Below are 22,541 nucleotides of genomic sequence, written 5' to 3'. Positions count from 1 at the left end.
TTTCCCGCCCTTTCTACAATCCTGGCACTTTGCGCCAAATCCACCAGGGGGCGCACTCGGCCAAGAGAATGGAACACCATCCGCTTCCCCATTGGTCCCCTGGAGGACAAACGTCACAGCTGCCTTTCCAGAGGAGGCGGCGACGTGAGTGACGTCACAAACGCTTGCCGCTCTAGGAGGCTGCACTCGCTCTCCTTAACCCCCGGGACTCCGCAGGAGGCGGAGAGTCTGGCGGGGGAGATCCAGACGTGCCTCGGGTGAGTTGGGGGCTCTTCCCGGGCAAAGGGAGGCGGGGGAGGGAGAGATTCTCCAGCTTCAACCCCAGGTCCCATGCTCCCCAGCCGCCCCGTGTCCGGGGAAGAGCCCGAGTATGGGGAGGGGAGGGTCGGCCTTGCGGAGGCCCAGCAGGAGAGGAGAGAAGCCGGGCGAGGAGGAGGCTGGGGGGACCTCGGTCCTGCGCTGGGATGAGCCACTTGGGACTCCGGGTGAAGGTTGCTCAGTGCGGTGGTGAAATCCAAATTTTTTTACTACTGGTTCTGTGGGCGTGACTTGGTGGGCATGGCTTGGGCGTGGCAGGGGAAGGATACTGCAAAATCTCCATTCCCACCCCCTTTGGGCCAAGCCAGAGGTGGTATTTGCCGGTTCTCCGAACTGCTCAAAATTTCCACTACCGGTTTTCCAGAACCTGTCAGAACCTGCTGAATTTCATCCCTGATTCAGTGGCTAGATTCTACTTTCTAATTCTTGGTATTTATTTTTCTTTCCATCTCAGATACAGAAACTTGAAGCCATTTGAAATCTTTGCAAGCCAAACATTTTTTCTTGGGGGGCAAAAAAAAGAGCGGAATCACTTGCAGGGATCAGTCCTGCAGCACCAGAAATGGTCCTGTGAAGGAAAACACATCTGGAGACCCACAAGAGTCCTTGGACCCATTTGGAGTTGCTCTGCAGGACAGAGAAAGGATGGAGACACAACCTTTTGGAAAGGAGGGAAGCGGAAAAGGCCCTTCAGCTGCTCAGCCTGGGAAGGGGGGGAAGCTCTGGACAAGGACTGGGCAGAAGATCCTGGAGGAGGAAACCATCCTCCCTTCAGAAGTTCAGCCCTGGAACTTCATCCAATACCAGGAGGCTGAGGGTCCCCGTGGACTTTGCAGACGACTCCATGACTTTTGTAGGCAATGGCTGAGACCAGAAAAGCACACCAAAGCCCAGATGCTGGACCTGGTTATTCTGGAGCAGCTCCTGTTCCTTCTGCCCCCAGAGATGGAGGGTTGGGTGCGGGAATGTGGAGCAGAGACCAGTTCCCAGGTGGTGGCCCTGGCTGAAGGCTTCCTCCTGAGCCAGGCAGAGGACCAGAAGGAGCAGGTTGAGTTGCAGGTGAGAGACTTTAATCTAAAGCAGGGGTCTGCAACCTTAAACACTCAAAGTCATTTGGACACATTTCCCAGAGAAAAGAAAACACTGGGAGCCACAAAACCTGGATGGGCGTGGCCAACTCAATGTCATTTCCACTGAGTAACATGAACCCCCCCAGCCAAGCCTACCCAGGTTTAGTGGCTCCCCGTGTTTTCTGTGGGAAATGGGTCTCTTTCTCTCTCTCCTTCCCTCCCTCTCATTTCTGTTTTTCTCTCTTTTTCCTCTTCCCCTACCTCCCTCTCTCTCTCTTCCTTTCCTACCCTTTCCTTCCCTTTTTTTTCCCTCTTTTTCTTTCTTTCTCATTGAATACGATAGCAAGTCCAAAATAAAGTTATTAATTGGGGAATTGCTTCTCCATAATCTTTTCATAGTGAACTCTTAATTTGGTAGAAGCTGGCAAGGTTGTACTAACAACAATTACATATATTTGTTTCTTTTGAGTTTGACAATATAATACATTATCAAAAATTACAAATAATCTTATTTTCAGATGCATTTTTGCCATCTCTGTTATTTCCTTTTTTAAAAAAAATCAGATTTGCTCCAAATTTATGCCTTCTGGCAAACTGCAGTTTTCTTGGCAAGAGATCTAGCTTGCCATTACTTTCGTCATAGGCTTTCCTTCCTTCCCTCTTTCTTCCTTTCTCTCCCCTTATCTCTCATTTATTTCTCCCTCTCATTCTCTCCCTCCAGCTCTCTCATTTCTCTCTCCCTCTCTCTGTCTCATTTGTTTCTCTTTTTCCTCATTATTTTCTCATTTCTGTTTCTCATTTTCTCCAGCGCAGGAGAGCTGGAACTCTGCCCTCCCTGCATCCCCGTTCCCCTCCTTCCTGAGCCAATATAAAGGGGACCGCAGCAGGCACTGTACTGCCCATGAAGGATGCGGAATTGCAAAAAGCTGGTTGCCGGCAGTGGGGAAAAATGCTATGGGCGCTTCAGCTGCGCGGCTCTGCAGGGAGGCTCACACATCCTCAGAGTGGAGAGCAGGTCACGTGACCAGGTTGGCAGGGAGCCGCAGGAGAGGGGTCAAAAAGCTACAAGCAGCTCTAGAGCCAATGTTTGCCGACATCCAAAATAGGGAGCTCAAAAGGGAATAGAGAATGTGTTTGAATACTTCACCACTCCTCCCCAAACTTCTCTGATACTCATAATATGTGGCAATGTCCCACAAATTCTTGTAGGACATTTTCCATTGTTTTCTCACTCAACCTCACTGGTGAATATTGGGGGCTTTGAGATTGAGTTCCGAATATAAGAATTCGCTTTATTTCGTGTGATGTACATTAATTCTTCTTTTCTCCTTCCTCCTATTTGAAGTGCTTCAATGGGGAGATCAGAGATCCTGAGGGAAAGAAGAATTCATCAAATCCCCCTCAAGACCTATTTTTCAGGAGGATCCCTTGGGAAGATCCAAGTCAGAACACCTTAGGAGGTAATGGAGGATCCTCCTATTACCCATCTGCCTTACCTTCACTCTCCTCTTCTATAGAATATCTCCTCCTATTTTGTTAAATATGCATTTTGAAATTATTTATTCTTTACAGAGAAAAAATACATGAAGTTTTCTGGTTTTTCTGGCAGAGATCAAACAGCGGTTGAATCTCCAAATCAAGTAAGAAAGGGAAAAGTTATTAGATTTGTATTCTCCCTTCGGGAAGTGAATCGGGTGTGCAGAGGGCTTTCTCCTTCTATTTTCCCCTCTTGTTTGGCCTGGATTATTTTTGTGTTCTTCCACAATATGGAGAGCAGAGTAGCAGGTTCAAGCTCCTATCAGCCAGCATAGCTTCCTCTGGTTATCTTGTTCTGCTAGGTACTCCTCCAACTTTGAGTTTACAAAAAGCAATTTTTAAAAAGTCCTTCAAGAAATAGGAATAAACGTATCATAGTGGCTGAAACTGCTAGAGACCCCCCCTTTTTTTATTGGTAATTCTTTCACTCGGAATTGTGCAAGGCTAATAAAAAATAAATAAAAACATTGCCGCATTACCATTTTTAAAAAGCCTTGTTTATAACCTGTAGTTCAAAAACAAGCAAATCATATTAAAAAATAAGGCAGAGTATTACAATACAAAAGGAGTGGCCGTGTTGAGCATGTAATCAAGGTACTTTCAACTACAAATAATTTCCAATCCTCTGATTTGCGCCTCGATTAGGAGATCAAACATTCACGTTTTGCAAAGGCTGAGAAATGACTTTCCCAGAGAATTTTCTCTTCTTTGTTTTCTTCCATTCAGCCAATGGCTCAGACTACTAGATCAGTCAATGATAGCGGTAGATCAGATGATCCAAAAGTGGGATTACTTTACTGAAAGGCACTGAATATTTTGCAGAATCCATCAACCTGATAAAACTTCCCCAAATATTTCTTCAGTTAAAGAAATGTTCAGATTTGACCATTTTCTCACCTAAAATGAGGGCTTGTGTGATGCACAGCCATTTAACTCTATGCATATCTTGCTTTGGGAATTTAGGAACAATGGAACAGAATAACAAAGTTGGTAGGGATTTTAGAGGTCTTCTAGTCTAACCCCCTGCTCAGACAGGAAGCCCTATAACATTTCAGATAAATGGCTGTACAATTTCTTCATAAACACGTCCAGTGTTGGAGCACTCACAATTTCTTGGAGGCAAGTCATTCCACTGATTGTTTTCACTGGCCTCCTCTTCTTTGTGGCATCCCCTGAGATCTTGGAACACTGCTACCATGTTATTCCTAGTCCTTCTTTTCATTAAAATAGACATACCCAATACCAGCAACCATTCTTTTTATGTTTTAGCCTCCAGGATCCTAATCATTTTGGTTGCTCTTCTCTGCACTCTTTCTAGAGTCTCAAGATCTTTTTTACATCTGGCAACCAAAACTGGATGCAATATTCCAAATGTGGTTTTACCAAGGCATTATAAAGCGGTACTAACACTTCATGTGATCTTGATTCTATCCCCCTTAATGCAGCCTATGATTGGGTTGGGGTTATACTGCTGAGCTGACTCATGTTTAAGTGATTGTCCACTAGGACTCCAAGATCCCTGTAGCATTTTCTACTGTTCAGCCAGTTATCACTTATTCTATGCTTGTGCATTTGGTTTTTCTTTCCTAAATGGAGAACCTTACATTTCTTAACGTTGTTTTTCATTTTGTTAAATGGGCCCATATCTGTGATCCTATATCTCAAGTTAGATAACTTCTGGAGTGTTGGTATTCCTGTCAATTTAGTCTTGTCTGCAAATTTGATGAGTTCCCCTTGTGTAAATCATTGATGAAATTGAACAGATCTTGCAACTCCTCCTGTTCTGTTCTTTTCTCCGTGTTCAGGAGAGTCTTGTGTCCTTCGAGCAAGTGGCTGTGTATTTCTCTGAGGAGGAATGGTCTCAGCTGGATCCAGACCAAAAAGTGCTGCATTCAGAAGTCATGCTTGAAAACCATAGGAATGTAGTCTCTCTGGGTAAGAGTTTTCTAGTTCCCAATCAGAAAGTTCAAGAAGACAGATTATAGCTTTTTTATTAAAAAATCAGTGATCAGATATTGTCTCCTGTGAAGGAGAAGAAAAGGATCTGGCCTTCTCGTACTCCAAGGAAGGAAAGAGTCAATGTCTCTTTGCTTCCATGCTTTCTGTGCCATTTCTTATCTGTATATGTTCCAGTTCTATTTGAACGTATCTGTGGAGGCTGAAAAGAATGAGATGTGATTTTATGTGTCCTCTGGAGGTCAAGTGAGAGGGATGTGTTGTCATTTGTCCTCTGAAACCTCTCCAAATTGTGTGAGAACAGAACTTTCATGCTCAGGCCACGGAAGAGCATTCTCCCAATCCAATTCAAGAACAAAGGCCTCATGCAGTGTGACTCAAAGCATCTTAGGGTACAAGTGATCCCTGAGTTACGATAGTTCACAAAGCAACTGTTTCAAGCCACAACCTAGCCCTTCCCCAAGTACCCAGTCCCGAAATTACGAATGTTTCGACACCACAGCCGTCATTCACATTTACGAATAACAGCAGAGGCACTGCAACAACATTCGCCCTACCTATACCCCCTTTACTTGCCTATACCTACCTATATGTTGCAGTAGCAACATATGTATACTGTATGTATACTGTAGTATGTATATGTATACTGTAGCGAGCCATCAGTTCCTTTGCCTGCTTTGTTGCATTTGCAGAAAAAAGAAACCTAAAGTAGTGAGAGATATGTGAGATCAGTAGTGGAAAATGTTGCACTAATTATACATGATCTCATACTATAGTACTTTAGGCCTCTGTTCCCTGCTAACCAAGGCCTGCACGAGATCCAGGGCAAAATTCTTTGCAAACAGAGGGAAGGCCTCTTCATTTTCAAAGACTTTTGCCCTGGATCTCATGCAGTCCTCAGTTCTTAGAAGAACAAAGGCCAAAAGTATTGCAGTGTGACATCATGCGAGATTAGTAGCCTGAGATCTTGTAGTACTGGTCTCATTTACAAGCCAAAGGGACGCTTCAAGCAAGGGATTTAGCTCCAAAATCCCATCACTGAGATCACAGAATAGGTTGAGCAGGGGTCCCGTCAGACAGAGGCCGTGGAGCAGCTGCTCCAAAGTATACCGGAGAAGAAGGAACTTATTTTAAAATGATTTCAGTTCTCATAGGTCTCTTCTGAAATTAACCCACCCCAATGAATCTTAATTTGTCTCCTAATTCCTCCTTGGATGTTTCCATTGATTATTCCTTAACCGAAAACTGACTTTGAGTGAGATTTGCATATATATAGATAATTGTAAAGAAAGAGATGTTTCCGATATTTTCAAAGCTTTCGTGACTCTCATGGATATAGAAATCACCAAGTTTATATCATACCACTGTAAGCATGCAAAATATAACCTAATAGACTTTCAGAAGAATTCAGAAGGAAATTCACTTGACATTGTACGGTTTGATCTTTTTCTCTAACCTTGTTACCGTTTTCATTTCTCTTTTGCTTTGAAGGTGATAATGGGCAGGAGAATCAAGATTCCTGTGGACTGTTCCAAGTGATCAATGCTAAAGATGGAACGGAGAAGTTTGCAATTGGAATGGAATTAGAAAACCATGAGAGAAACCAGTCAAATAATTGGAATCAGGATAGCTCATCTTCCACCGATGCTATGATACAAGACTTTCTTGCCCAACAAGAGAGATCATATAAATGCATGGAGTGTGGAAAGACTTTTGCTCTGAGCAGTAGACTTACTGTCCACAAAAAGATCCACACAGGGGAAAAGCCACATAAATGCATGGAGTGTGGAAAGACCTTTGCCCAACGCAGTTATCTTGCTTCCCATAAAAAGATCCACACAGGGGAAAAGCCATTTAACTGCATGGAATGTGGAAAGACCTTTGCTCGAAGAGATCATCTTATTTACCATAAGATGATCCACACAGGGGAGAAGCCGTATAAATGCATACAGTGTGGGAAAACCTTTACTCATAGCAGAGGACTTACTATCCACAAAAAGCTCCACACAGGAGAGAAACCATATAAATGTATGGAGTGTGGAAAGACCTTTGTCCTAAGCAGTAGACTCACCATCCACAAAAAGATCCACACAGGAGAAAAGCCGTATAAATGCATCGAGTGTGGAAAGACCTTTGCTCATAGCAGTGGACTCGGAAGACACAAAACGATACACACAGGAGAGAAACCATATAAATGCATGGAGTGTGGAAAGACCTTTGCTCAATGCAGGTATCTTGCTTCCCATAAAAAAATCCACACAGAAGAGAAGCCGTATGAATGCATGGAGTGTGGAAAGACCTTTGTTCAAAGACGTAATCTTATTTCCCATAAAATGACCCACATAGGGGAAAAGCCGTATGAATGTATAGAGTGTGGAAAGAAGTTTGCTCAACACAGTTATTTTGCTTCCCATAAAAAAATCCACACAGTGGAGAAGCCATATAAATGCATGGAACGTGGAAAGAGCTTTGCTCAGAGTTGTACTCTTACTTCTCATAAAAGGATCCACGCTCAGGAAAAACTATATAAGCAATAGCAATTTCACCTAGACTGATATACCACTCCACAATGCTTTGTGGCACTCTATGTAACCGGGAATTTCCTTACAGTGAGTTCACTGAAACAGCTTGCCTTTACACATTGTGGGTGCTTCATTTTAAAGAAGAGACTGGACAATCACTTGTCTGAAATGATATAGTATCTCCTGCTTGTGCCTGGACTAGAAGAGCTCTGAGTTCCCTTCCAGCTCTATTCTGATTTTGATTCTGTATCCTCAATTCTTTCTTGTGCTTTTTCTCTAAGTAGGAGGTTTTAAAGCAAACACGAGCATCAGTGGAGGTTAAGGTTATCGTTTGCCCTGTATGTGATGTGTGGATGCCAATATTTAAGTGGTGCAGATGTCCTAATGGTTTCAAGAAAGTCCCTTTGATTAGTATATCCACTAGAGCAGAGTTGCAGGCAAAAATGCAATTAGTCTTGAATCCCTTACTATTGTTTCAGCATTTCTTACTTTGCTTAATATTGTCTCAGTCTGCCTTTCCACCCTGGTTCACATTATGTAATGCACGTAATAACAGAGAAAGAAAACCATAAGGAGAACGAGGTTATAGTGATGCTGAATTAGAAAATCCAACTCATGGGCTCTTTCTCCAAATTTTCTGGTGATACTTCTTTGGCTTCCCTCATGTTGCCCATATCTGGACACACACAATCTTCTCAATATCTTTTTTTTAAGCATTCACATTATTCCAAATGGTGTCTCACTAAAGCCTTATATAGAGGATTAGGACCTCCTTTTTTTTGATGGTGATACATCTGGTGCTGCATCCTAGAATTTTTTTGCCTTCACAGCTGCCTGGCCACACTGTTTACTTCTTTTGCAGTTATCATTGTTTCACTGCCATGGTAACTTCTTTCATATAGTTGTGTAAAAAAAGTGCTGTTTGAACTCATTTATTCAAATACAGAATAGTTCTAGCGTTGTGGAGATATGCATGCCTTTGTGTCCTCTCCAACCTTCTTCCACATAGGGAGGGTTAAAGCAAGTAGTGCCAACTCTCAAAACAACCCTAGCTGAAGCCATATTTTTTTTGCTTTGTTTCTTAGTTGCCATTCTTATGGTGGGGAGGCAATTTATGGAACGTTTTCTCCCATGTGCCAGGCATAAAAATGATGTCTCCAGAGAACCAAGACCAAATCTGCCTGCCGTAGCAATGGCAGGAGGGAGTGCTAAGAAGTTCATCATCTGCTTGGTTGGCTAACGTGACAATTGACAGGAGATGGGTGGACAGTATCTATTCCTTATTTATACCAAAAATACAGGAATTATTGAATATTGGTTTAATCTTTGACCATGCCTAAATGACATACTCAATAACTGGATTTTTGAGGAAGCCAAGGCCTCAGAGTCTTGAACTGATTGGAAGCATTACTCGGAACCATGACAAGCGGTTTTATTAAGAGAGAGCAGTGGTAGGGAATTGTGGATGAATATTAAGTTCCCATAGATAGGCAGCCTACTGGCCAATCAAGTTAGTCCTTGATTTACAATAATTTTTATGCAAACTTTCGAAGTTACCATGGCAACAAATGATGTTTCTGCCTCCCTTCCCCCCTCCCTCCCTCCCAAATTAGGCAAACTCCAGGGAATCAGAATGAAAACCACTCCAGTGTGCTAACCTTGCAAATGATCAATCAAGAAGGAAGACCTTTGAAAATCAATGGGGGTCACGTGAAGTTAAGAACTAGTTCAAAAAACAACTTCAATCCTTCCTGATGAAACACGCAGAAATGTGAACGGGAACTTTCTTTGGAATGGGAAGTTACCAATAATCATCCAAACTGTCAATAAATGAGAAAATGTGTAGCTCACGGTTGAAACGAGGGGTCCTTGGTGCTCTCTGAGCTTGATTGTTTTGTTGCAGACATTTCATTACCCAATGAAATAGGAACATCATCACTGCACCAGCCAATCTCAGAGGGCACTAAGGACCCCTCAATCCAATTAGCGTCCGTTGTGTCAAATTAAGATCTGAGTCAACCAGTATGAATGCAGAAACAAGGAATCTTAGTCAAAGCCCTTTTATGATGAGATGGAATAATGACAGATGTCAATGTAGAGTTTGTGGAAAAAGCTTCTGGGTGAACAATTTGTTTTTCATAGAAGAGCCAGAATGAACGGAAGCTAAAACAAATGCATGGGCAAAATATATTTTTCAAGCATCAGGGCCATATTTTTGTATTTTTATGGTTTGCCATTATTTATTTATTTATTTATTCAACTTGTATGCCGCCTTTCTCCGAAGACTCAAGGAGGTTTACAATGCATTTAAAAACCATATATAAAAACATTAAAAATTAAAAACATTAAGGTAATTTATAATTAAATATGTTGTATGGTTACTTGCTAAACATGCATAAAGTTCTCTTCAGAAGAGACTGGGAGGGGTCTCTGCCCTTTCTGGCCCCTCCCTTTGCCGAGAGGCTGAGCGAATAGTTTGGAAAAGGCAGCTGCATGTATTGAATTAAAGAAATAAAAAAGAAAATCATTTTCCTGATTGTGGCCTTCCTGCCTGTGTCCCATCTGCCTCCACTTCAGGCGGGAGTCCCAACAACCCAAGACACAAGCTGTGTTTCCCACAGAGGCTCCTGGTCCTCCTCTTCTGACCGCCCGGCTGTTTCTGACAGGATTTGGACCCTTTGAGGTCTCCCACAATCTCTGCGAAGCCTTCAGGGCGGCTGTTCTTCAGGGAAGCGAGTTCAAATCCTCCAGAGATATTTTTCTCCATCTCCACAGAAGGTTCCTAGAGAGGTAAGGAGAAGAAGATGAAGAAATTGCTGGATCTGGAGACCACAAAGCTTTTCTTGGGCAGGGAGGAATTGTGAGAGGCTTTCCCCCTACTCCCATGCCCATCATCCCTGCCCTCTCCGTTCTCCTCAGGCTCGCTCCTGTTTCCCGCTCTTTCTACAATCCTGGCATTTTGCGAAAAATCCACCAGGGGGCGCCATCGGCTAGGAGAAGTTAACGTCACATTGGTCCCCTGGAAGACGAACGTCACAGCTGCCTTTCCAGAGGAGGCGGCGATGGGGGTGATATCGCAAACGCTTGCCGCTCTAGGACGCCGCACTCGCTCTCCTTGGGGAGAGGCTGCGGGAGTCTAGCAGGGGGAGATCCAGAAGTTCCTCGGGTGAGTTGGGGGCTCTTCCCGGGCAAAGGGAGACGGAGGAGGGAGAGACCTACGCCCAGCCCTCCTCCGGCTTCAACCCTAGATCCTATGCTCCCCAGCCGCCAGCTCTCTCCCCAGCTCTCCATGCGAAGAGCCCGAGTGGGGGGAGGGGAGGGTCGGCCTTGCGGAGAGGAGAGAACCTGGGCCAGGAGGCAGGATTCGCAACCAGGCTCCCCGAGGGCTCCATCCTGTCTCCGGAGGGGGAGTGAAGCGGGGCAGCCTCTCCAGCTGCCTCCTTCCAGGCCCTGCTCGGGAGGACCTGGACCCTGCGCTGGGATGAGCCGGGCAGGTTGGGTGAAGGTCGCTCAGTGGCTGAATTCCACTTTCTAATTCTTGTGTTTTGTTTTTCTTCCCATCTCAGATACAGAAACTCGAAGCCATTTGAAATCTTTGCAAGCTAAAATTTTCTCTTGGAAAAAAAAAAAGCGGAATCCCTTGCAGGGATCAGTCCTGTAGCACCAGAAATGGCCCGTGAAGGAAAAGTCATCTGAAGACCCACCAGAGTCCTTGGAGCCATTTGGAGCTGCTCTGCAGGACAGAGAAAGGATGGAGACACAACCTTTTGAAAAGGAGGGAAGCCAAAAAGGCCCTTCAGCTGCTCAGCCTGGGAAGGGGGGGAAGCTCTGGACAAGGACTGGGCAGAAAATCCTGGAGGAGGAAACCATCCTCCCTTCAGAAGTTCAACTCTGGAACTTCATCCAATACCAGGAGGCTGAGGGTCCCCGAGGACTTTGCAGCCGACTCCATGATTTTAGTAGGCGATGGCTGAGACCAGAAAAGCACACCAAAGCCCAGATGCTGGACCTGGTGGTTCTGGAGCAGCTCCTGTTCCTTCTGCCCCCAGAGATGGAGAGCTGGGTGCGAGAGTGTGGAGCAGAGACCAGCTCCCAGGCAGTGGCCCTGGCTGAAGGATTCCTCCTGAGCCAGATGGAGGAGCAGAAGGAGCAGGTCGATTTGCAGGTGAGACATTTTAATCTAAGAAGCTCAAAAGAGAATAAAGAATCTGTTTGAATACTTCACCCCTCCTTCCCAAACTTCTCTGAAATTCATATGTGGCAATGTCCTACCAATTCTTGTAGGACATTGTTCCATTTTATTCCCCAAACCCTGAAAACTTTAACCTTTGACTGTCTACTGTTGACCTCACCCCATTCCTAAGAGGTCTGTAAGGGGCATGCATAAGCGCACCATCGTGCCTACCGTCCCTTCCCTAATGTCCCTTTTTATTCGTATCCTTTTCATGTATTCAACTCATGTTTCTACTTCTCTAATAAAATTATTTTTATTGAGTATTTTACTTTTTAAAACCAAACACAGAATAGAAAAAGAAGTCGATACAAAAACAAAAAAACACACACATCAGACGTTAAAATACACTACTAACAACAGATATATACAATTTTACAACTTTCTGCATCAACTTTGTCTTTACTCTTAGTTTTTATCCTCCCGCTTCTTCTCTTTATTTTTAAATATTCACAATTAACTTTTGTTAGCAGGATCATTATTTACATTTACATACTTTTATCTGTTATTTTATATATGCTTGACAAATAAACAAACAAACAGACATCACTAGTGGATATTGGGGACTTTGAGGTTGTGTTCCGAATATAAGAATCCATTTATTTCGTGTAGTGTACATTAATTCTGCTTCGTTTTTCCTTCCTCCTATTTGAAGTGCTGCACTGTGGAGATCAGAGATCCTGAGGGAAAGAAGAATCCATCAAATCCCCCTCAAGACCTATTTTTCAGGAGGATCCCTTGGGAAGATCCAACTAGGGACACCTCAGGAGGTAATTAAAGATCGTCCAATTACCCAGCTGTCTTACTTTTGCTCTCTCCTCTTCTATAGAATACTTCTTCCTATTTTGTTAAATACGCATTTTGAAATTATTTATTCTTTACAGAGAAAAAAAGCATGAAGTTTTCTGGTTTTTCTGGCAGAGATCAAACAGCGGTTGAACCTCCAAATCAAGTAAGAAAGGGAAAAGTTATTAGAAAATAACTAAATTCTCACATGGCTATATTATCATTTTTAAAAAGCCTTGTTCATAAGGCTTGTAGTTCAAAAATAAGCAAATCATATTAAAAAATAAAGCAGACTATTAAAATCCAAAGAAAATGGCCACATAGAATCAAGGTACTTTGGCTACAAAATAATTTCCAATCCTCTGATTTCTGCCTGGATTAGGAGATCAAATATTCCTGCTTTGCAAAGGCTGAGAAATGACTTTCCTAGGGAATTTTCTCTTTTGTTTTCTTCCATTCAGGCAATGGCTCAGACTACTAGATCAATCGATAGAGCAATAAATCAGTTGATCCAGAAAGGCACTGAATGTTTTGCAGAATCCATCAACTTGATAAAACTTCTCCAAATATTTTCAGATTTGCCCATTTTCTCACCTAAAATGAGGACTTGTGTGACGCACAGCCATTTAACTCGCTGCATATCTTGCTTTGGGAATTTGGGAACAATGGAACAGAATAACAGAGTTGGTAAGGATCTTAGAGATCTTCTAGTCCAGCCCCCTTCTCACAGAAGCCCTATAATATTTGGCTGTCCAATTTCTTCATAAACACCTTCAGTGTTGGAGTATCCACCACTTCTGGAAGCAACTCATTCTACTAATTAATTGTTTTCGCTGTCAGGAAATTTCTCTTTAATTGTAGATTAGTTCTCTCCTTGATTAGTTTCCATCAATTGCTTCAATTGTCTCACCTTCAGGTGCTTTGGAGAATAGGTTGGCCTCCTCTTCTTTGTGGCATCCCCTGAGATCTTGAAACACTGCTACCATGTTATTCCTATTCCTTCTTTTCATTAAACTAGACATACCCAATTCCAACATCCGTTCTTTATATGTTTTAGCCTCCAGGATCCTAATCATTTTGGTTGCTCTTCTCTGTACTCTTTCTAGATTCTCAAGATCTTTTTTACATTGTGGCAACTACAACTGGATGCAATATTCTAAGTATGGTCTTACCAAGGCATTATACAGTAGTGGCCAAAATTGTGGAAATCTTTTCGGAAAAGTGTATTTTTGAGGTTTGATGGCTAACAACACCACTTTTTTTTCAATAACCATATTCCATAAACCATAATCATATTCCACTGCTGGAATGGCCTGAGAATAGTCCAGACCTTAACCCAATTGAAAATCTATGCAGCCAACTAAAGAAATTTGTTAGCCAGAAGCGTCCCAGCAATAAAACCCTATTAATAGAAGGAATCATTTAGTCAATCTTTGTTTCACTTTATAACAGCTGCAGAACTAAAAAACTTGGTTCACTCCATGGGAAGACGTTGTAAGGATGCAATTCATGCTAAAGGTTACCCAATTAAGTATTAACTGACATGATGATAATTTTTCTATATCTTGTTTTTTCTATGGTGATAATTTTTGTATATCTCATTTTTTCTAAGTGTTTCACTTTTCTTCTTTATACTGTAACTGCTTTTCTAATAGCAAATCCTTCATAAAAGTTGCATTATATTCCCGATTAAATTATCTTTCCATTGATATATAATTTTATGGTACTACTCCAAAAAAAGTGGTGTTATTAGCTAGTTTCAGAAAATACTTTTCCCAAAAGGTTTCCACAATTTTGGCCACTACTGTAAAGTGGTACTAACTCATGTGATTTTGATTCTATCAGTCTCTTAATGCAGTCTATGATTGTATTGGGTCTTTTTTTGGCAACTGTAGCATACTGCTGACTCATGTTTAAGTGATTGTCCACTTGATCCCAAGGGGATCCCAAGATCCCTGTTGCACTTTCTACTGTTGAGCCAAGTATCACTTATTCCATGCCCATGCATTTGGTTTTTTTTCCCTAAATGTAGAACCCTACATTTCTCCCCATTGTTAAATGGGGCCCAATCTGTCAATCCTTCTATATCTTGACCTTATCTTCTAGAGTGTTGGTATTCCTGTCAATTTGGTCTTGTCTGCAAATTTGATGAATTCCCCTTCTATCCTCTTGTCTAAATCATTGATGAAGATGAACAGATTGTGTGAATCCTCCTGTTCTGTTCTTTTTTCTGTGTTCAGGAGAGTCTTGTGTCCTTCGAGGAGGTGGCTGTGTATTTCTCTGAGGAGGAATGGTCTCAGCTGGATTCTGACCAAAAAGCCCTTCATTCGGAAGTCATGCTTGAAAACCATAGGAATGTGGTCTCTCTGGGTAAGCGTTTTCTAGTCCCCAATCAGAGAGTTTAAGAAGACAGATTAGTTAGTTTTTTATTTTTAAAAAGTCTCCAATCCGATATCATCTCTTATGATGGAGAAGGAAAGGAACTGGCCTTCTCGTATTCCAAGGAAGGAAAGAGTCAATGTCTCTTTGCTTACATGCTTTCTGTGCCATTTCTTATCTGTATTTTTCCATTTCTCTATCACCACCTCTGTGGAGGCTAAAAAGAATGAGGTGTGCTTTTATGTGTCCTCTGGAGGTCATGTGAGAGGGATGCGTTGTCATTTGTCCTCTGAAACTTCCCCAAATTGTGTGAGAACAGAATTTTCATGCTCATGCCATGGAAGAGCATTCTCCCAATCTAATTCAAGAACAAAGGCCTCATGCAGCGTGACTCAAAGCATCCCAGGGTACAGGTAATTCCTGAGTTATGACAGTTCACTAAGTGCCATTCCAAGTTACGACCTAGCCCACTCCTAAGTACTTAAGATTCAGTCCTGAAATTACAAATGTTGCAGCACCACGGCTATCATTCACAGTTATGAATGACAGCAGAGGCGCTGCAACAACATTCGCCCTACCTGTACCCCCACCCCACCGGGTCTTACCTTGCGACGATGTGGTGAGCCATCGGTTCCTTTACCTACTTTGGTGCATTTGCAGAGATAAGCAAGATCAAAAGTGGGAAATCTCACACTTCTAATTTCACGAGATCTCGCACTATAGTTGTTTAGGCCTCTATTCTCTGCCAAACAAGGCCTGCACAAGAACTAGGACAAAATGCTTTGCAAACAGAGGGAAGGCCTCTTCATTTTCAAAGACTTTGGCCTTAGATCTTGTGCAGTCCTCTGTTCTTACAAGAACACAGGCCTAAAGTACTGCAGTGTGAGATCTTGCACTACTGGTCTCATGAGGTCTTGCATTAAAGTGGTGTAGACCTCCGTTCTCTGCGAACTGAATCCTGTACCAGATCCAGCCAAAGAGCCCTTGAAAGCTGATGAGACTTTGGGGCAGCAAAATAGCCATTCTTGAACCTTTTCAGTCTCAGCACGAAGAGTGTTTACAAGCCAATGGGAGGCTTCAAGCAAGGGATTTCGCTCCAAAATCTCACGCTGAGATCAAGGAACATGCTGAATGAGGGTCCTGCCAGACAGACGCTGTGGAGCAGCTGCTCCAAGGTATACCAGGGAAGAAGGAGCTTGTTTCAAAATTGTTTCAGTTTTCACAGGTCTCTGCTGAAATTAGTCCAACCCAATAAATCTTAACGTTTTCTCCTAACTCCTCCTTGGATATTTCCCCTAATTATTCCTTAACTCAAAACTTAGTTTTGAGTTAGGAGATTTGCATATATATAGATATTTATAAAGAAAGAGATGTTTTCTAGATATTTTCAAAGCATTCATAACCCATGAATATAGAAGTCATCATGTCTATATCACATCACTGTAAGCATGCAAACATACAACGTAATGGAATTTCGGAGAAACTCAGAAGGAAATTCACTTGATTTTCTACAATTTGATCTTTTACTCTAACCTTTCTCTAACCTCTAATCATTTACATTTCTCTTTTGCTTTGAAGGTAACAATGGTCAGGAGAATCAAGATTCATGTAAATTGTTCCAAGTGACCAATGCTAAAGATGGAATGGAGAAGTTTGGAATTCGAATGGAATTTGAAAGCCATGAGCAAAACCAGTCAAACAATTGGAATCAGGAAAGCTCATCTTCCACCGATGCTCCGATGCAAGACTTTCTTGCCCAACAAGAGAAAGTAAGGAAAAAATATACTGAGAAAAGTGTGAAGCTAATCAAAGCTAAATTACATGTAGTTGAACACTATTTAACCCAAAACAAAGGAGAAGATGCTATAAGAAGACACAAGAGACAAAACTACAATGGGACATTCATTCTTTCTCTTGGAAATAACTTTCTTACATCTCAAAAAGTGATTGACGCGAAAGAGAAGCCTTATAAATATTTGGAATGTGGAGAATGTTTTAGAACAAGCGGGCAACTTATTTCCCATGAAAGGATTTATACTGGGGAGAAACTATACGAATGCAGAGTGTGTGGTAACAGGTTCAGAAAATATAGTAATCTTATTTTCCATAAAACTATCCACTCAGTAGAGAAACCATATAAATGTATGGAGTGTGGGAAAACCTTTACTCATAGCAGTGGACTCAGAAACCACAAAATGATCCACACAGGAGAGAAACCATATAAATGCATGGAGTGTGGAAAGACCTTTGCTCAAAGAGGTAATCTTATTTCCCATAAGATGATCCATACAGGGGAGAAGCCGTATAAATGCATGGAGTGTGGAAAGACCTTTGCTCAAAGAGGTAATCTTATTTGCCATAAGATGATCCACACAGGGGAGAAGCCATATAAATGCATGGAGTGTGGAAAGACCTTTGTTCAAAAACGTAATCTTATTTCCCATAAGATGATCCACACAGGGGAGAAACCATATAAATGCATGGAGTGTGGGAAAACATTTACTCGTAGTTATGAACTTACTATCCACAAAAAGATCCACACAGGAGAGAAACCATATAAATGCATTGAGTGTGGAAAAACCTTTGCTCAGAGCAGTGGACTTGGAAGCCACAAAAAGATCCACACAGTGGAGAAACCATATAAATGCATGGAGTGTGGAAAGACCTTTGTTCATAGCAGGGCACTCGGAAGACACAAAACAATACATACAGGAGAGAAGCCGTATAAATGCATGGAGTGTGGAAAGACCTTTGCTCAAAGAGGTAATCTTATTTCCCATAAGATGATCCATATAGGAGAGAAACCATATAAATGCATGGAGTGTGGAAAGACCTTTGCTCAAAGCAGTGGACTTAGTTGCCACAAAAAGATCCACACAGGGGAGAAGCCATTTAAATGCACAGAATGTGGAAAGACCTTTGCTCATAGCAGTGGACTCGGAAGACACAAAACGATACATACGGGAGAGAAACCATATAAATGCATAGAGTGTGGAAAGACTTTTGCTCAATGCAGGTATCTTGCTTCCCATAAAAAGAAACACACAGGGGAGAAGATATAGAAATGTATGGAGTGTGGAAAGACCTTTGCTCAAAGAGATAATGTTTGAGATAATCTTTAATAGGGGAGAAGGTGGATCAGTAACTGTCATCTATGCATCCACAATTCCTCCGTTCGCAGGTACATTTCCATCTTTACACACCAGGAGAGGTAGTTTGTCTCATTCAGCCAAGACACCACAAAACCTCCCATTAAGCTAACGGAAGCCATGTTGCTTGTTTTCATTAAAAGCACTAACAAGCCATGATACACAGCCCCTCTGATTCTGGAGCAAGCTCCCACTGGGTTTCTCTTCTCTCTGGTATGTCAAGTCACTCTGGGATTCTCTCTTGACTGGGCCCACAACCTGTCAAAGTGTGCCCAGCTTTACTATGTGAGACAACCCAGGAGCAATAACAGCCAACAGAGGTTTGTTAGAAATAGTGGTTTTATCTACAAAAGATTATATACCTATGGCATATGTGCCACAGCTGGTAGACAGAGCCCTCCCTGCAGGCACTCGAGCTGTCGCCCAGCTCAGCTCCACTGAGCAACACTACTAGGCCCAAAACGGGGGGGGGGGTACGTGCGCATGCATAGAGGTGAGTCGTATGTGCATGGTGGGTGGGTGGAGCATGGGGGGATCGTGTGTGCATGCTTGAGGGCACATTGCATTATGGGTGTCAGCGTGTGCGCTCTCCGTACACGACAAAAAGGTTAGCCATCACTGATATATACTATATACAGTATATATACACATACTACAAGCAGAACTCAAAAAATTGAGCTGGGAAGAACACACTGGGACAGACAGAGATACACACTAACAGGGCCACTTCTTATTATACAGGCTCTTAAAGTCATAACAGCCAAAAAACTTGCTGATTCATTACATTAGTGCAGGGGTGGGCAAATGTGGCTCTTTTACAACCTGTGGACTTCAACTTCCAGAATTCCTGAGACAGCTTGGTTTTCTCAGGAATTCTGGGAGTTGAAGTCCACAGGTTGTAAAAGAGCCACGTTTGCCCACTCCTGCATTAGTGCATCATTGCCTCATAATAACAGCTGGTCAGCTCTTAAATTATTACCCTGACAATCTGCTTGGTTGGCTAATGTGACCTGTGACATGAGGGGGGTGGACAGTATCTATTCTTTATTTATACCAAAAATGCGGGAATTATTCAATGTTGGTTTCACCTTTGACCGTGCCGATATGATGTACCCAATAAACTGGATTTTTGAGGAAGCCAAGGCCTCAGAGTCTTGAATTGGTTGGAAACATTACTTGGAACCATGATAAGTAGTTTTATTAAATGAAAACTGTGTTCGGGGAATGTGAATGCATATTACGCTCCCATAGCTAGCTAGCCTACCGGCCAACCCAGATAGTTTATTAAGTAACCATTCGAAGATCCTTCTCCCTCTTTCCCTCCCAAATTAGGCATCATCCAGAGAATCAGAATGAAAACCATTCCAGTGTGCTAACATTGCAAATGATCAATCAATGATCAATCAATCAAGAAGGAAGGTCTTTAGAAATCAGTGCAGACCAAAATAACATGAAATTAAGAATTGCTCAAACAATTACTTCAGTCCTTCCTGATGAAACACAGAGAAATACGAATAGGAACTTTGTCTCGGATGTGAAGATGCCAAAAATAAATCAACCTGCCAATATAGGAGGAAATGTGTAGGTTATGGTTGAAATGAAAGGTCCCTGTGTTGAGCTTGATTTTTTTTCTGGCAGACATTTCATTACCCAAACTAGAAAACATCATCAGTGCAACAACCAACCTCAGAGGGCACTAAGGATGCCTCCATCCAACTTCTATCTTCTGTCAAATTAAGATCTGAGTCAACCAGTATGAATGCAGAAGGTGTTTTTTGGTCAAAGATGTCTTATGATGTGATGGAATAATGACAGATGTCATTATAGAGTGTGTGCAAAAAGCTTCAGGGTGAATAATTCATCTTTCAAAGAAGGGGCCAAAATGAACAGCAGCTGAGAAAATGCACCATTTTTCCACCATTACTGCCATGTTTTTGTCTTTATGGTGTGCCAGAATCTAGGAAAAGGTATAACAGTAACTTAAAATTACTTATCAGTTGTGTGGTTACTAGCTAAACATGCATAAAATTCTCTTTCTATTCATTGCAATAAAAATTACTAACACACTAAAGTGTTTGGAGAGCCTGGAGCTGTGTGCATATTTCAACTCCTGATGGGTTGAAGGTGTTTTTCCGAATATGGATTATTCAACTTTCTGCGTCAAACTGCAGGAAAAAAAATAGATACATAAAGAAAAAATCAAAGGTTACCTCTATTCTTTTTAAATGGATTTTAACCACTTTTCCCATCATTTTAAATTCTTTTTTTTCCCCGCTCACAGTAGCTTACCTCTTATTGTGTCATTGTCAACTCCAAATGTGATCGAATCTTTTCCTTTTCCTTTTCTTTTTATATTCATGGTCTAATGATATATCCCTGCCTTAAATTCTCCAAAGGGCTTAAGCTTCCTAATCAGATTTGTTGAGGTGAATTTCCTACTCAATCCCTACTTAAAAATGGTTTTTCCCTCATCATAGTTTAGCTTTATCTTCCTTTTTCACGATCTTCCTTTCTTAGTTTTGTAATTCCACCTTTTCTCCAGGCAGAGCTAAAACGCCCTTTTCCCCTCTTCATTTTTTCAATTAAGGAGCCTCGTTGTGAGGTAAAATTTCTGGAATATCCAGATGTTTCAAGTTTTCCTCCATTTTGGAACTGGCTTTTCTTTTTTTTTTTCTCTCTTTAGGTTCGCCGTGTCAGACACGGAGCCATTGAGAGGGTCCTTTCCTCCTACTCCCGTGACCATCATCCCTGCCCTCTCCCTTTCCCTCAGACGCGCTCCTCTTTCCCGCTCTTTCTAGAAACCTGGCACTTTGCGCCGAATCCACATGGGGGCGCCCTCTGCCAGACAAGGGAACTCCAGCCGCTTCCCCATTGGGCCACTGGACTACGAACGTCACAGCTGATTTTCCAGACGAGGCGGCGGAGAAAGTGACATCACAAAGGCTTCCCTCTCTAGGACGCCCCACGGAGATTCGGCCGAGGGTACATCCAGGCGTTCCTTGGGTGAGTTGGGGGCTCTTCCCGGGTCAAGGGAGGCGGAGGTGGGAGAGACCCTCGCCCGGCCCTCCTCCGGCTTCTACCCCATGCTCCCCAGCTACCCTCTCCATGTAGTGGGAAGCAGGGATGCCAGGAAGGCGGGGGGGATACGGGGCTCCCTTCCCTTACCCTTGTCCGGGGAAGAGCCCGAGTGTGGGGAAGGGAGGGTCGGCCTTGCGGAGGCCCAGCAGGAGAGGAGAGAAGCCGGGCGAGGAGGAGGCAGGATTTGCACCAGGCTCCCCGAGGGCCCGATCTTTCCCGGACCTGCTGGGGGGGGGGGGGACTCGACCCTGCGCCTGGATGACCCGCTTGGGGCTCTGGACAGGTTGGGTGAAGGTTGTTCAATGGCTAAATTCTACTGTCTAATTCTTGGTATTTATTTTTCTTTCCATTTCAGATACAGAAACTCGAAGCCATTTGAAATCTTTCAAGCCAAAAGTTTCTCTTCAGAAAAAAAAGAGCAGAATCCCTTGGAGGGATCAGTCCTGCAGCGCCAGAAATGGTCCCGTGAAGGAAAAGTCATCTGGAGACCCACCAGAGTCCTTGGAGCCATTTGGACTTGCTCTGCATGACAGAGAAAGGATGGAGACACAACCTTTTGGAAAGGAGGGAAGCCGAAAAGGCCCTTCAGCTGCTCAGCCTGGGAAGGGGGGAAAGCTCTGGACAAGGACTGGGCAGGAGATCCTGGAGGAGGAAACCATCCTCCCTTCAGAAGTTCAGCCCTGGACCTCCATCCAATACCAGGAGGCTGAGGGTCCCCGTGGACTTTGCAGCCGACTCCATGATTTTAGTAGGCGATGGCTGAGACCAGAAAAGCACACCAAAGCCCAGATGCTGGACTTGGTGGTTCTGGGGCAGCTCCTGTTCCTTCTGCCCCCAGAGATGAACAACTGGTTGCGGGAGTGTGGAGCAGAGACCAGCTCCCAGGCAGTGTCCCTGGCTGAAGGCTTCTTCCTGAGCCAGGCGGAGGAGCAGAAGAAGCAGGTCGAGTTGCAGGTGAGGGACAAAAGGGAATAGAGAGTGTTTGAATACTTACCCCTCTCCTTCCCATACTTCTGGGACATTCATAATATGTGGCAATGTCCCACATATTCTTGTAGGACATTGTTCCATTGTTTTCTCACTCAACCTCATTGGTGGATATTGGGGGCTTTGAGGTTGCATTCCGAATATAAGAATGCACTTCATGTCATGTGATGTACATTAATTCTGCTTCTTTTTTCCTTCCTCCTATTTGAAGTGCAGCACAGCGGAAGTCAGAGATCCTGAGGGAAAGAAGAATCCATCAAATCCCCCTCAGGAGCAATTTTTCAGGGGGATCCCTTGGGAAGATCCAACTCAAAACACCTCAGGAGGTAATCCAAGATCCTCCTCAGAGACATGCCATCTGTCTTACCTTCTCTTCTGTAATATACCTCCTCTTATTTTGTTAAATATGAATTTTGAAATTATTTATTACTTACAGAGAAATAAAGAATGACATTTTCTGGTTTTTACGACGGAGTTCAAACAGTGGTTGAACTTCCAAATCAAGTAAGAAAGGAAAAAAATATTAGAT

At 42.9% G+C, this 22,541-nt stretch overlaps 1 protein-coding gene and 2 pseudogenes across 1 annotated transcript; all 3 read left to right on the top strand.

Annotated features, from left to right (window-relative positions):
- Nucleotides 1-811: 811 nt before the first annotated feature.
- Nucleotides 812-18,406, top strand: LOC139311671 (zinc finger protein 493-like; annotated as a pseudogene).
- On the top strand, nt 10,517-13,057 carry LOC139311647 (zinc finger protein with KRAB and SCAN domains 3-like). Its single transcript, XM_070936131.1, has 5 exons — nt 10,517-10,568; nt 10,969-11,567; nt 12,289-12,403; nt 12,518-12,585; nt 12,996-13,057. The coding sequence occupies exons 2-5, from the start codon at nt 11,154-11,156 to the stop codon at nt 13,020-13,022; spliced, it is 624 nt and encodes a 207-aa protein (XP_070792232.1). The 5' UTR covers nt 10,517-10,568; nt 10,969-11,153; the 3' UTR covers nt 13,023-13,057.
- A 600-nt stretch (nt 18,407-19,006) lies between the features above and the next one.
- Nucleotides 19,007-22,541, top strand: part of LOC139309253 (zinc finger protein 208-like) — a 41,920-nt pseudogene continuing 38,385 nt past the window's right edge.

This window comes from Pituophis catenifer, unplaced genomic scaffold (genome assembly GCF_029215685.1).
Source record: "Pituophis catenifer annectens isolate HBS135680 unplaced genomic scaffold, rPitCat1.0.hap2 SCAF_2, whole genome shotgun sequence".
Classification (NCBI taxonomy): domain Eukaryota; kingdom Metazoa; phylum Chordata; class Lepidosauria; order Squamata; family Colubridae; genus Pituophis; species Pituophis catenifer.
This window is presented reverse-complemented; position numbering and strand designations above follow the sequence as displayed.